General features: G+C 34.8%; 1 protein-coding gene across 7 annotated transcripts in view; it reads left to right on the top strand.

The window, feature by feature from the left end:
• The window catches only part of RNF180 (ring finger protein 180), a 286,491-nt gene that overhangs the window by 42,613 nt on the left and 229,901 nt on the right, over window positions 1–13,977 (top strand). For 5 of the 7 annotated variants that reach the window (XM_059916459.1, XM_059916460.1, XM_059916458.1 and 2 more), the window contains 3 exons: window positions 7,761–7,856; window positions 9,476–10,435; window positions 13,280–13,315. In XM_059916459.1, coding sequence (XP_059772442.1) covers window positions 7,761–7,856; window positions 9,476–10,435; window positions 13,280–13,315 — 1,092 coding nt within the window. Of the gene's footprint in view, window positions 1–6,996; window positions 7,106–7,760; window positions 7,857–9,475; window positions 10,436–13,279; window positions 13,316–13,977 lie in introns of all 7 variants that reach the window. The other 2 variants (XM_059916463.1, XM_059916461.1) reach the window with 2 other exon arrangements.

Raw genomic sequence — 13,977 nt, forward strand, 5'->3', positions numbered from 1 at the left:
TACATTTTGAATTTATCTTTGTGTATGGTGTGAAAAAATGTTCTAATTTCATTCTTTTACATGTAGCTCTCCAATTTTCCCAACACCACTTATTGAAGAAACTGTCTTTTCCCTATTGTATATTCTCGCCTCCTTTGTTGTAGATTAATTGACCATATGTGTGTCAGTTTATTTCTGTTCCATTGATCTTTGTGTCTGTTTTTGTGCCAGTACAATACTGTTTTGGTAACTGTAGCTTTTCTGTAGCAAAATCTAAAGTCAGGAAGTATGATACTTTTACCTTTGTTCTTTTTTTCTCAAGATTGCTTTGGCATCTTGGGGTCTTTTGTGGTTCCATACAAATTTTAGGATCATTTGTTCTAGTTCTGTGAAAAATGTAATGGGTATTTTGGTAGGGATTATATTAAATCTGTAGAATGCTTTGGGCAGTATGGACATTTCAACAATAATTTTTCCAATCCATGAACATGGGATATCATTCCATTTATTTATATTATTTTTAATTTCTTTCTGCAGTGTCATATAGTTTTCAAAGTACAAGTCATTCACCTCCTTGGTTAAATTTATTCCTAGGTATTTTATTCTTTTTGATATGATTGTAAATGGGATTGTTTCCTTGATTTCTCCTTCTGATAGTTTATTATTAGTCTATAGAAGTGCAACAGATTTCTGTATATTTTTCTTATATCCTGCAACCTTATTGAATTCATTTATTAGTGCTAATAGTTTTTTGGTGAAGTGTTTAGGGTTTTCTGAATAGTACAGTATCATGTCATTTGCAAATAGTGGCAGTCTTACTTCTTTCCTTCCAATTTGGATGCCTTTTTTTTTTTTTTCTAGTCTGATTGCTGTTGCTAGAACTTCCAGTACTATGTTGAGCAAAAGTGTTGAGAGTGGGCATCTTTGTCTTCTTTTTTTATTTTATTTTTATTTTATTGAAGTATAGTTGATTTACAGTGTTGTGCTTGTCTTATTTCTAATCTCAGAGGAAAAGCTTTGAGCTTTCCACTGTTGAGTAGAATGCTAGCTGTGAGTTTGTCATAAATGGTATTTACTATGTTGAAGTATGTTCCCTATATACCAACTTGGTCAAGATTTTTTTTATTATGAATCGATGTTGGATTTTGTCAAGTAGTTTTTCTGCATCTGTTGAGATGATTGTGTAATTTTTAGTCTTTGTTTTGTTAATGTGATGTATCACGGTGATTGACTTGTGGTTGTTGAACCATCTTTGTATCCATGGAATAAATCCCACTTGATCATGAAGTATGATCCTTTTTATGTATCATTGAATTTGGTTTGCTAATATTTCATTGAAGATTTTTGCATCTGTGTTCATCAGGGATGTTGGCCTCTAATTTTCTGTAGTAGTAGTGTCTTTGTCTGGTTTTGGTATCAGAGTAATGCTGGCCTCATAGAATGAATTTGGAAGTGTTCCCTCCTGTTCAATATTTTGGAATAGTTTGAGAAGGATAGGTATTAACTCTTCTTTAAATTTTTGATAGAATTGCCCTGTGAAGCTGTTGTGTCGTGGACTTTGGTTTTTTGGGAGTTTTTTGATTACTGATTCAATTTTAATATTAATAATTGGTCTATTTATATTTTCTGTTTCTTTTTTATTCAGTCTTGGATGATTGTATGTTTCTAGAAATTTATCCAATTATTCTAGATTGTCCAGTTTGTTAGCATGTACCTGTTCATAGTATTATCTTATGATTACATTTCTGTGATATTGGTTGTAATTTCTTCTCTTTCATTTCTAATTTTGTGTACTTAGACCTCATTTTTTTTTCCTTGATGAGTCTGGCTAAAGGTTTGTCAATTTTGTTTATCTTTTAAAAACCAGCTCTTAGTTTCATTGATCTTTTCTATTTTTTTGTCTCTATTTTCATTCTAATCTTTATTATTTTATTATTTTGTTTGATTTTCTCTGTTTTAATGGAATTAGGGGAAAGAGTTACATATCCTGGTCTTGAAGGTGTGTCCGTGTGTGGGAACATCCCTATACAGGCTGCTTGTGCCCCGTGGCATTGGTGGGAGAGTTGAATCTGAAGCAATCATGGGCCATGTCTTCTCCTGGGATGTGCTGCTGACCACTGCCTTGGTGGGAGGTAGGGCCAAAGTTGGATGAGCTAGAGCCAGAGCCCAGTGTGAGTCAGGGTTTTTCCCATACTTGATGGTAATTGCACCCCTGTCTGGTGGTGGAACTGTGGCCTGAGGGGCTAGAGCAGGAACCCTGAGGGAATTGGGCTTTTGTCTCAGAGCATTGGTGGTTTTGGACTTGGATTGTCTTTGTTAGGGATGAGGTCAGGGCCCAAGAGGCTGGAGCAGCAGTTCTGATCCAGTTTTGCTTCTCCTCTTCTCAGCAGGCATACAATGGTGATGGTGGTCTCTGCCTTGGTTGGGGGTGGGTGTCAGGGCCCAAGGGGCTGGGGCAACCATTCTGAGCTGGCTGTGCTTCTCCCTACTGTGTGTGATGGCAGTCTCCACGTTGGTGGGAAGCAGTGCCTGAGCTGGAGGGACTAGAGCAGGTGCTCAGTGTAGGTTGGGCGGGCATGCTGGGATAGTCCTGGCAGGCTGGCCAGAGCACCAAGCAGTTTTCATTCTGTTGCCTCTATCCTTGGACTGGGAGCAAGCAAGTCTGTGTGCATGCCCTTCAAGAGCAGAGTCCCGGTTTCTTACAGCCCTCTGGAAAACCCCACTGATTTTCTAAGTATCCAAGGGGACTCATCTTCCTGGTGCCAGACCCCAGGGCTTGGGTGCTTAATATGGGACTTGAACCCCTGACTTCTTAGGGAGAATGCCAAGACTGTGATATCCCCTTCCTCTTCTTGGTCACCAACTAAGGGGCTGGGTTGCAACTAGAAATGCTTCTCTTCCTCTCCTACCAGACTCTGTGTGGTTCTCTTTTTCATAACCTTGGTTGTAAAAGAGCCATCTGTCGTGCTAGTGTTCAGGTCATTCTCAACAAGAGTTGCCCTATATGTAGTTGTAGTTTTGATGTTTTTGTTGGGGGAAGTGAGCTCAGGGTCTTCCTACTCCATCATCTTGATCCTCTCCTTCATGGATGTCCTTTATTGTAATGTCTTTATCTTTAAAAATTTTTGTGATAATGCTGGCCTCATAAAATGAGTTGGGAAGCAGTCCATCTTACTCAGTTTTCTGAAAGAATTTGTATAGGATTTGTACATTTTTTCCTTAACTGTTTGATACAGTTCACCAGAAAAGCCATCTGGGCCTGGAGCGGTTTGTTTGTTTTTGGTGGGAGACAAGATTTAATTTCAAATTTAGCTTAATTGATTTAGAGCTGTTCATATAGCCCATTTCTTCTTGATTCATTTAAGTAAATTGTATCTTTTCAGAATTTTATTTCATCTAGTTTGCCAACTTTTTTCATAAAAATTTCCACTCCATTACATTATTATTGTTTAAATGCCATTGATTCTATAATGATGTCTCTCCTTTTCCCAAATATTGGTCATGTTTTATCTTTCTTTAATATCTTTCAGTTTCATTGTTTGTCTATTTTTTATTTTATTTATTTCTGATATGTATTATTTTCTTTCTGTTTACTTTAGTCTTAATTTGCTCTTCTTGTAGCTTTTTAAGTTGGAAGAAGCTTAGATCATTGAATTTAGACCTTAATTTTGTCAAATATATTTATACTCTAAAGTATCCTATGACCACTGCTTTATCTGCATCCTACAAATTTTAATATCTGTGTTTTCCTTTTTATTCAATTTGAGGTATTTTCTCATTTCTCTTGTGATTTCTTCTTTGACCCATAGGTTCTTTAGAAGTATGTTTTTTAATTTCCAAGTACTTGGGGATTTTTCAGATATCTTTCTGCTATTGTTTTCTAATTTAATTCCATTATAGTAGAGAACACATTTGGCATTACTTCATTCCTTTCAAATCTAAATAATGGTCCAACAAATGGTCTTTCTTGGAACATATTCCATGTGCACTTTAAACAAATATCTATTCTGTGTTGTTGGGTATAGTGTTGCACAAATGTCAGTTGATTGATGGTGTTGTCTAAATGTTCTATATTCTTACTGAGTTTCTGTCTACTTGTAATACAACTTTATAAGACAAATGCTGAAATTTCCAACTATAATTATGCATTTGTCCATTTTCTTTTTAACAAACATGTGGGTCACATGTTTGGTTGTTTTTTTTTTTTTTTTTTTGTACATATCTAGTACTTTTTCTTGTAGGTTGGACATTTAGATTTAACATTATTGAGTGTCTGGATATTATTGTCTTCCTTTAGAGGGTGTTTTAGCAGGCATATAAGTTATTTGTGATTGAACTTCATTCTTTGGAGGCTTATTTTTAAGCTTTGTTAGGGTTGCTTTTTAGTACTCTTTACTCTTGAACTAATTTAGCCCTACTTTTAAGGCAGAACTCTTCTGGAATCTCTCCTAAAGACCCCATAAGTTCATTGAGATCTTTCTACTCTGGCTGCTTGGAACTTGAACATCTTCCCAGCCTTGCTGTGAGCCCTGTGTGAATAGTTATGTTTACAGCTCACTAGAAGATGTCTTTTCCTTGGTAAATTTTCTTTATCTGGTTCTCTGATATCTCACCCTACATATGTCCATATTGGTATTCAATCAGAAATTTAGAGGAATCACTATACAGGTTTCTGGAACTTTTTTTCTATTTATAGGCCTCTCCTTGCCAGTACAGTGTCGTGCAAATTCTAGCTGTTTAGGCTTTACAGACTCTGAGCTCCATCTTAAATCATCAAGGCTGCTGTACACTAATTGGGTTCCTCCTCCCCACACCAAGGTTCTGAAAGTTCCCCCAGGCAGAAATCCAGGGTTATTTTTAGGCTTACCTCATTTATTTTCCTTCTCTGAGGGATCACAGTCCTGTGCTTTCTTTTGTCTAATGTCTTAAAATAATACTTTAATATATTTTGCCTAGTTTTATCAGTTTTAATAGTGAGAGCAAAAAAAAAAAATAGTGAGAGCATGTCTAATACCTCTTACTCCAGTATTGCCAGAACCAGAAGTAATCAATGTATTTTATTTTTATTTATATCAAATTTTAAATAAATATTTTATTACATAAGTGTAATTTAATATATTCTCCCATTAAAACAATTATGGAAAAGTTAGTTTCCTTTTAGTAACTTTCCTAATCTTACGCTTCTTTCGTTCTTCAAATCTAGCCAGTGATATCAACTTGGTACACAACCTGTAAGGTACCTTTTCTATCCATTTATATACATATGTTTCCATAGAAAAGTTGTAATATTGGTTTTATTTAGGTTGTATATGCTTTTAGTATCGTAATTCAGAGTATATTTAGTTCTCTTTCACTTGATTTAAAAAAAACAGTTTGTGTTAGAGGTGTACCTTATTATTAAAACAAATCTATTTCATATTCTTTATATGTTGATATAGTTAATATATTAAATGATGCAATATTTTTATATGATAATATTTTCAGCAAGAATAGAGATTGGTCCTCAGTAGCTCATCTTCTGGACATATTGCAAATGCTTTCCATTTTTTTCCAGGCCTTTCCAGCCACATTTTCAGAAATGTTGCCCTATTTCTCTCTGCCCCAAGTACTCCTCTTGCCTGGAGACAGACAGACTTCACATCCACCCCTAATAGTTGCCCAGGGCCCTTTTTTGCTTCTAATTTCCACAATTTTGGCATGGGCCATTCTTTGTGTTGTTCTCATCTGTTATGTACTTGAATACAGTATGCTGTTGTTTCCCTCATTAATCTCTCAGAGGTTCCTTACAATTTTTGGCCCATTGAAATCTCCCCATCCATACTTTCTCATTCATCTATTGATTCCTTTTTTTGAAAAGTCTTTTGTAGTTTCTGTGGTTTGATAGGGAGTATAGGCTGGAATATGTACTCACTTTGCTATCTTGAAACCAAGAATTACATTTCTCTCTGCCTGAATTTTCGCTGTATCATTTTATCATAATCTAGAATAATAATTAAACCTTTGTATGTTTGCCTAACACTCTTGTGAATAGACACGTATTAGGGAGCAGTAAGATGTTTGAGCTAGAGAGTATTCCTAGCATCTCCTCTTCTGTTCCTAACTTTACTTCTGTTCAGTAATATCCTCTTCATATTGCCATGCACTTTCCTGGCCCTCATTATTCTTGTGTTGACATGGGAAGTTCCATTTGTTAACCAGAATTGGAGTTTAGGCATCATGAATAAAACTGTAAAGTTTCTCTTTGGGCAACTATAAATCCTTCCCAACAGATTTTCTATTTGCCATTGAAATATTTTCAACCCATGTTGCAGATTTTTAAAACATTAGAATTGGAAATTTTTAAACCTTTTAACAAAGTTTTCTTTCACCATTATAATCTTGAATTTGGTTTAGCACTAATTATTATTTTGGCATATAAAATACTGCTGTATACAATATACAAAATAATGAAATGTGATCTAACCTATAACAATAGCTCAAGTCCCTTCCACTTTTAATTTATATTTTGATTTTTTGGGCTCCTGACCAAAGTTAGATTAACATGGCTTCCTTATAGATCTTTCCAATATGTAAATAAATTACACTGAAACTTTTTGTCTACACTGGGCAAAAATTTAGTACCTTAAGATCTACTGATGGAGGAGAAAAATGATGTAAGGTCCAGAGGAACCATCTTGGGATATTAAACAAAAATTCTGGGTGATCCTGGCTCTAAGTCACAATCTAATATAGATTATTCAGTGAAAATTTCTTAAAGAGATTCAGTCCTTTTTCATTCATAGCACTGTGAATACAAACTTCTAAGTCATGCTCAATAATTTCCTTGTTGTTTGTTACTTTGTTATAACCTGACTATAGTAACTAGTAGTGCAACCACTTTGGAAATATAAAAGAGAACTATTCTTTGGCAACTTGCAGAGCTACTTCTGTTTAAAATCTGATCCTGGGAAAGGATATATGGACAGGAGACTACCCTTGTGCTGTTCTTGTCAATCAACCCTTTCTGTCATTTCACAGAATGAAATTCTGTAGACCCAGAAGGGACCTGAGCAGTTATGTAGCAGTGTTTTACGGGAAAAGAAACTGAGAGCCAGAGAGATAAAGCAGCTGTCCTACAGTCACAGAGGTAGTAAAGAACCACATATCTTCACCCTGGCCTGCCCTGAATTTTTTTGACATGTTGAGAAGTTATCGTGTCTCAACTATATATCACATTTATTTCTACAGACCTACTTCAAAAGGCTAAAATTGTCTCTTTTTGAAATTTTTGTTGTACTTACACAGCTGAAATTTAGTCAGAGCCTTTCTAGCTCCCTGTACAATTATTCCTCTTCTCCCATTCTCTTAAACTTTTCTTGAGCATCTTGATAGAGAATACAGCAACTCCTTTATTCTGTCATTAGAATCCAGACAAAATCAGAGATTGAAGGCTGGGGAAAGTTGTCATGAATGGTAGTATTTTTACTCACACACAGAAAAAATAGGGCACCAGATTTGTCCATTCAGTAACTTTCTGCTCAATTTTAAATTTAATTTGATGAACTCAATGAAATGGAGGAATCTTTTTGTTGTTGTTGTTCAATTTAAATGTGGCTATTCCCTGAAAAAAAACCTTTTCTTTCTGGGTTTGTCTTTGGCAATGGGAGTAAGGAGAGGAGGGCAGTATGTATTTCCTTCCTATCTAAAATTGAAAGTATTTTTTTGTGTTTTACTCAAATATGAATTTTGTGTAATAAATTCTGAACTAGTCATGACTAATATCATGCATTTTGCTACAACAGGATAGACATGATTCAGCTGATGATCAAAATATTTGTCATGTGTGGCATATGGATATAGAAGCCCTTCCAGAATGGATACACTGCCTAATACAAAAAGTAAGTTCCATAGTTTCTGAGTAAAATTAGGAATATACTACCTTCAGAAAGTTTTCGTCCTAATTTTAGAGCTATTTTTCTTGGATGCATTGTTTCAAGAGACATGAAAGGGTGTGTAACTTGATTACGCTTACTGGTTTCTTTATTATTACTGGAGTGCTCTGAGGACTTTTATACCTCAGACTTTGCACTTGGTATTTCCCCTTCCTTGAATTCTCTTCCAACAACTACTCACCTGTTCCTTCATTTCCTTAGGTCTTTATTCTCAGTGAGGCATTGCCTGGCCAGTCTATCAGCTGCCTCTCCCCACTATTACCACTCTCAACACTTTCTTTCTCCCTTCTTTACTTTATATACCTATCTATGTTTTACACACACATTATAAGTGATATATAGAACTTTAAATATGCTTAAGTATATATGACATATATAAATTATTATACACATTCATACACATATCCACATATGCATATATATACACACACACAAAGGGCTTACTGATCTTGTTAGTTACCTAGCTCCTCTACTAGAATATAAACTCCATAAAGTCAGAAGTTTTTATATTTTGTTCATTATGTACTGTATCCCCAGCACCTAGAACAGTACCTATTGAGTGAATGAAATATCCTATGTGTCTCATTACACAAATGTAAAATAAACTGGAAAATTAATGACTCGTATTGGCACAGTCAGTATCAAAAAAACACACTTTTAAGGATCCTTAATGAAATATTATGAGTAGGAATTCATCTTGTCAGTGTGGCATCATTATTTCTCATAATTCAAAACAGCTAAGTATTAGAAAAGTATAAGAAATATGATTTTTGGAACAATATAGTTGCCTTTCTCCACTGACTAGCTTACTTTTTTTGTTAAAGAATAACATTAGCTAGATATCCCTTGCATCCATTCTCACATTGTAATGATTTCCTGGGAAAGTGCCAGTGTACTGCTTATTAGTGTCCTGAACTTTAGAAAATGTATTAGGACACTGTAGATGTCCTACTATCTCTGTTGAAAAGATAACTTTAAGTTAGTTCATTATTAATTTGTAATCTGAGTATAGAAAATGAAGTAACTGATGTATGCAACCAATATCTTTTGGTTGTATGTAAAAAGGCAGGAAGAGCTTTATTCTGTTGGTTGGGTAAAGTTCCCTCCCACAGTGCTTGGTATGCAAGAAGTGTATCAAAACAGACACTTTTCTGTGAGATTTTACTTGCAAATTAAGCTCTGTAGACTGATTTGCTTCCTGGTTCCATAGTGTATTTTTCTTTTCATTAGTTCACACTGTATCCATATTCAGCCTATTGTTTAAGAGACTCTTAGAATTCTTAGGAGTATCGTTTAGATGGGTGTGATGTGCAATATATTATCATTCTAGACCTTCGGAGCTTCTTATCTCTATTTATTGGAAGGCTTGTTTCCATCTAGTAGACTGTTCTGTCTACTAATCAGAAAACAATGCTGGCCTTTTCTGTGGCGTAGAAAACTTTCATGTGGTCGGCTTTAAAAAACAAACAAACAAACAGTAAAACCACAAACAAAAAAACAGCTCACATTCTCTTTGGTTACTTTACAAAGAAAGAATTGTTTTTATTTTCCTTTATTACCTGTAGGCCCAGTGGACAGTTGGAAAACTGAATTGCCCTTTCTGTGGGGCCCGTTTAGGGGGCTTTAATTTTGTCAGCACTCCAAAATGTTCCTGTGGCCAGCTTGCAGCTGTACATCTCTCCAAAAGCCGGACCGATTATCAGCCAACACGGTCAGGCCGACTAATGAGACCCTCGCTGAAATACTTGTCACATCCTAGAGTTCAGTCAGGTTGTGACAAGGAAACTCTGCTGACAGGTGGCGCCTCCAAAAACAGAAATCACGGGCTTTTAAACATGGCCCAAAATAATAATGGTCCTGGAAGATTAACGGAAGCACTCTGCCTGGAGGTACGGTCAACATATTTCAAGATGAAGAACGAAAAATTGCTCTTCAAAGCATCAGATCCAAAATATCAGCTTTTTGTTCCGCAGCTTGTGACCGCAAGATGCACTACGAGAGCTTTTCATAGAAAATCACATAGCTTGGATCTGAACATCAGTGAGAAACTGACTTTATTACCCACTTTATATGAAATCCATAGTAAGACTACTGTGTATCCCAGGCTAAATGAAACGCAGCCTGTTGACCTTTCGGGCTTGCCTTTAGAATCAAGTAAAAATAACCGTTCCTTTCAGATTTCATCCAGTTTTGATCCTAATATGCTGCTGCAAAGATTTTCAGTGGCTCCCTGTGAGACCCAGACACAAAGAGGAGGAGAATTTCAGTGTGGTCTAGAAGCTTCTGCAGTGTACTCTGGCCATGCTAGTTCTAACAACCTGACTTTCCTGATGGACATGCCCTCAGCTGGGAGGAGCACACTGGAGGCCCCAGACCAGGAAGAGCACCTCTCTCCTCTGGACTTCCTGCACTCAGGCAGTTTTTCATTGGGTGCCATTAATCAGAGGCTCAGCAAGAGAGAAAAGAGCAAGCTGAAGAATCTGAGACGGAAACAACGAAGGCATGAAAGATGGCTGCAGAAGCAGGTAATTTTTGAAAGAGTTTACTAAAAATTCTGTATTACAAATGTCAGACTTTGGGGAGAAGAGCTAACTTTGAATAACCTGTATTATAAAAACTTGATTTGAGTGATTTTTGAAATGACATTTCTCCCAAGTGAAGTTAATGATCATGTAGCTCTATTATAACTGACATGTATAACCATGTCTGTGCTTACACATGTTCAGAAAATGCCCTTTTGTGAAGTTTTTCCCAATTTTGCTAATATTTTATAGGAACATTCATCTCATGATGTTGAGACTAGGTTGTCATACACATTTTAAATATATTCATGTTAGGATTGTTTTGCAGTGCTGCTTTTTCAGGTTAAATTGAAACAGAAATGTTTCCCTAAGTAAATCCAATATAGTGACAAATTCATTCACTTTCATTATATTTAGTTTAAATGGATATTTTCAAGGAGCCCTGTTTAATTATGTGCCCACATGAGCCAGATATGGTTAACTGTGCTAAATTGTGAAAATTATCTAAAGGATAATTGACCCTTACTGTAATTTTATAGGAGAGGGTTTTTCTCTGTGGTTTGAACTCCTGTACCTGTAATGATACGTTCAGGGGTGGGGTGTGTGAAGGAAACCAATATTAGGCACTGAGGAAACCAATTAAAGCCAGTGGATGAGGTGCTTATGAAAATTTAGAAGTTTGAGGACCAGCTTATTTCTGTATAAACTAGTTTTGCAAATTGCTTTCATTATTTGGTCATAATAGATAGCAGTCCTTATTAATTAGTATATTGAATATTAACAGTGTCCTCAGAGCTAAAATACAGAAAGCAACAACTTTACATAATAGTTCACTCTTAGTTAAGCAAACTCATTATTGTTTATGATTCTAGCCATGGACTGAATAAAATAAAATTACTGCATTAAATGCCTCAATCATGTGAGGTATTTTTCATCTTTTGGTTAGATAGTATAAGTAATTGTTTTTATATTTTTGACTGGTTTCTGACAAAAGCATTTCAATTTGGTTTCTTTGCAAGTGATGGTGTAATGTGACATCAAAGCATATACTGTAGGATGTAAAAAAGAATATGTTTTAGCACCATTATAATATACTTTATAGTTTAACTTATCAAAGCTGTAAAATTCAAAAATTTTATTGAAAATTTGACTTAAACCTAGATAAATTGGAGATGATCATATGTTAAGTGAACAGAACAAATACCTTAAAAACATGTGGAGGGTTCTAAAATAATTCTCTTAACAAACAGAGATTTCAAAGAAGTATGAAAATTATACTTGTTCTGTGCTGTAAATATGCAAATAACATTTTTACAATTTTCAAAATATGTATAATTCTTAGGCTAGGTACTTCTGAAAACCTCAGTTATATTTTTAATCATTTTCTAGCATAGGAACACTCTTTTTCACACAGTTTAAAGCAAAGTAAGACCAAAATTAATGGTCTTTTTTTTTTTTTTTTGATAAGGTTGCTTTTATTCATTCACACACATGTGATTTAACCAATCTGCTTAGCTAATTGATCGAAGTGAATGAGTCTTAGTCAGACCTGTGACAGGTCAGTACAGGAATGATATGGTGGGATCCTAATAGGTTTGGTTGCTTGCACAGGAGCTACAGGCAAACAAATGCCCAATGTGTCCTTAGCAAAGAAAATCTAAAAACAGGTAGCAGCATAGAAATGACATGAATTCGCAGTGTGAGTACACACTGTGGTTTGAGTCAGAAGGAAGAAGAATTTTTAATAGTTTTACTAATTCAAGGAAAAGGATAAATCCTAGGAAGAGTTGATATTTGAGAAAAATTAATGGCTTAGCTATTCAGCTCGTTTAATGTTTAATAAAGATTAGTTGATTCTAAAACAGATATCAGATATCTGTTTTGTATATCATGCCTTTGGGTAATGACTTCAAAACAGATCCTGCCCCTTTTTTAATGAGAAAGATATGTATACAAGATATAAATAAAAAGTTACCTATTATTAATGGTAATTTTTTAAAGTTTAAAATAATTGGTTGGGATATCTAGATTTCTGACTTTCATTTGACATTTAAAATTTTTTTGTGTGTAAACTAGACATCTTTCTGTGGCAGATACCATGGTAGAAAATGTTAATGATGCTACAAAAAGTTACTTAAATTTTTGAAGCTTAGGAATGTAAATGAGATTATTGTTAAAGCAGAAACTACAGCCAGTTTTCAGTGTTTTTGTTCAGCAAATGTTAGTTGAGCATCTACTTTGGGGGAAGAGTGCTGAGCAAACCCTTTTTTTATTCAACACAGTCTTTTTGGTTTTGGTTTTCTTTTTTAATTGTCATGCAATAAAGTTGATTTATTCTTGGCATACAGCTCTATGATTTAAACATATGTATAGATTCATATAACAACCACCACAGTGGGGGTCCAGAACAGTTCCATCAGCCCCACCCCAAATTTCCCTTGTGCCTTTATAATTGTGCCATGATTATATCTTTATAATCACACCCTTGTCCCATCCCTAATTCCTGAAGACCACTGATCTGTTCTCCATTACTTTAGTTTGTCTTTTTGATAACTTTATAAAATAATAATGTAATGTTATAAAATTAGAACATGTAGTATATAATGTTTTGAGACTGGCTTCTTTTACTCAGCATAATTACCTGTGAGATTCATCCAAGTTGTTGCATATATCTCTAGTTTGTTATTTTTATTCCTTAATAGTATTCCATTGTATGAATGCACCACAGTTTATCCATTTACTTGTTGAGCAGAGGTAGGTTATTCCAGGTTTTGGCAATTATGAATAGAGCTGTTATAAACATTCATGTACAGGTTTTTGTGTGAACCTAAGCTTTCATTTCTCTAGGGTAAATGTCCAGGAGTGGGATTGCTGGATCATATGGTAAGTAACTGTCAAATTGTTTTTCTGAATGGCTATACTATTTTGCATTCCAAGCAGCAATGTATGAGAGTTCCTTTTGCAGTGTATCCTCATGAACACCTGGTACTCTTAAAATTTTGACATTAATAGATACATAGTGGTATCACATTCTGGTTTTAGTTTGCATTTCCCTAATGACATTTCCCTAATGATGTTCAACATTTTTCAAGTGCTTATTTTGCCATTTATATATATTGTTTAGTGAAGTATCTTTTCAAATCTTTTAGTCATTTTCTTAATTGGGTTGTGTTCTTTGTGTTGAATTTTGAAAGTTCTTTATGTACTTTGGATGTAAGTCCTTCATTGAGTATGTGATTTGTAAAGATTTTCTCCCAGCCTGTAGCTTGTCCTTTTATTGTCTCAGAAAAAAATTTTTTTCCTATAGAGGAAACATATTTAATTTTGATGAAGTCCAGTTTCTCAAATTTATTTTTAATGGATCATGCTTTTGGTGTCCTATCTAAGAACTCTTTGCCTAACCCTAGGTTATGAAAATTTTCTCCTATGGTTTCTTATAAAATTTATATAGTTCTAAGTTTTATATTGAGAATTATGACTCATTTTGAGTTTTTTTTTTTTTAAAATAAGGTGTGTGATTTAGGTTGAGGTCCCTTGTTTTGCAT

Source organism: Balaenoptera ricei, chromosome 3 (assembly GCF_028023285.1).
Source record: "Balaenoptera ricei isolate mBalRic1 chromosome 3, mBalRic1.hap2, whole genome shotgun sequence".
NCBI lineage: Eukaryota > Metazoa > Chordata > Mammalia > Artiodactyla > Balaenopteridae > Balaenoptera > Balaenoptera ricei.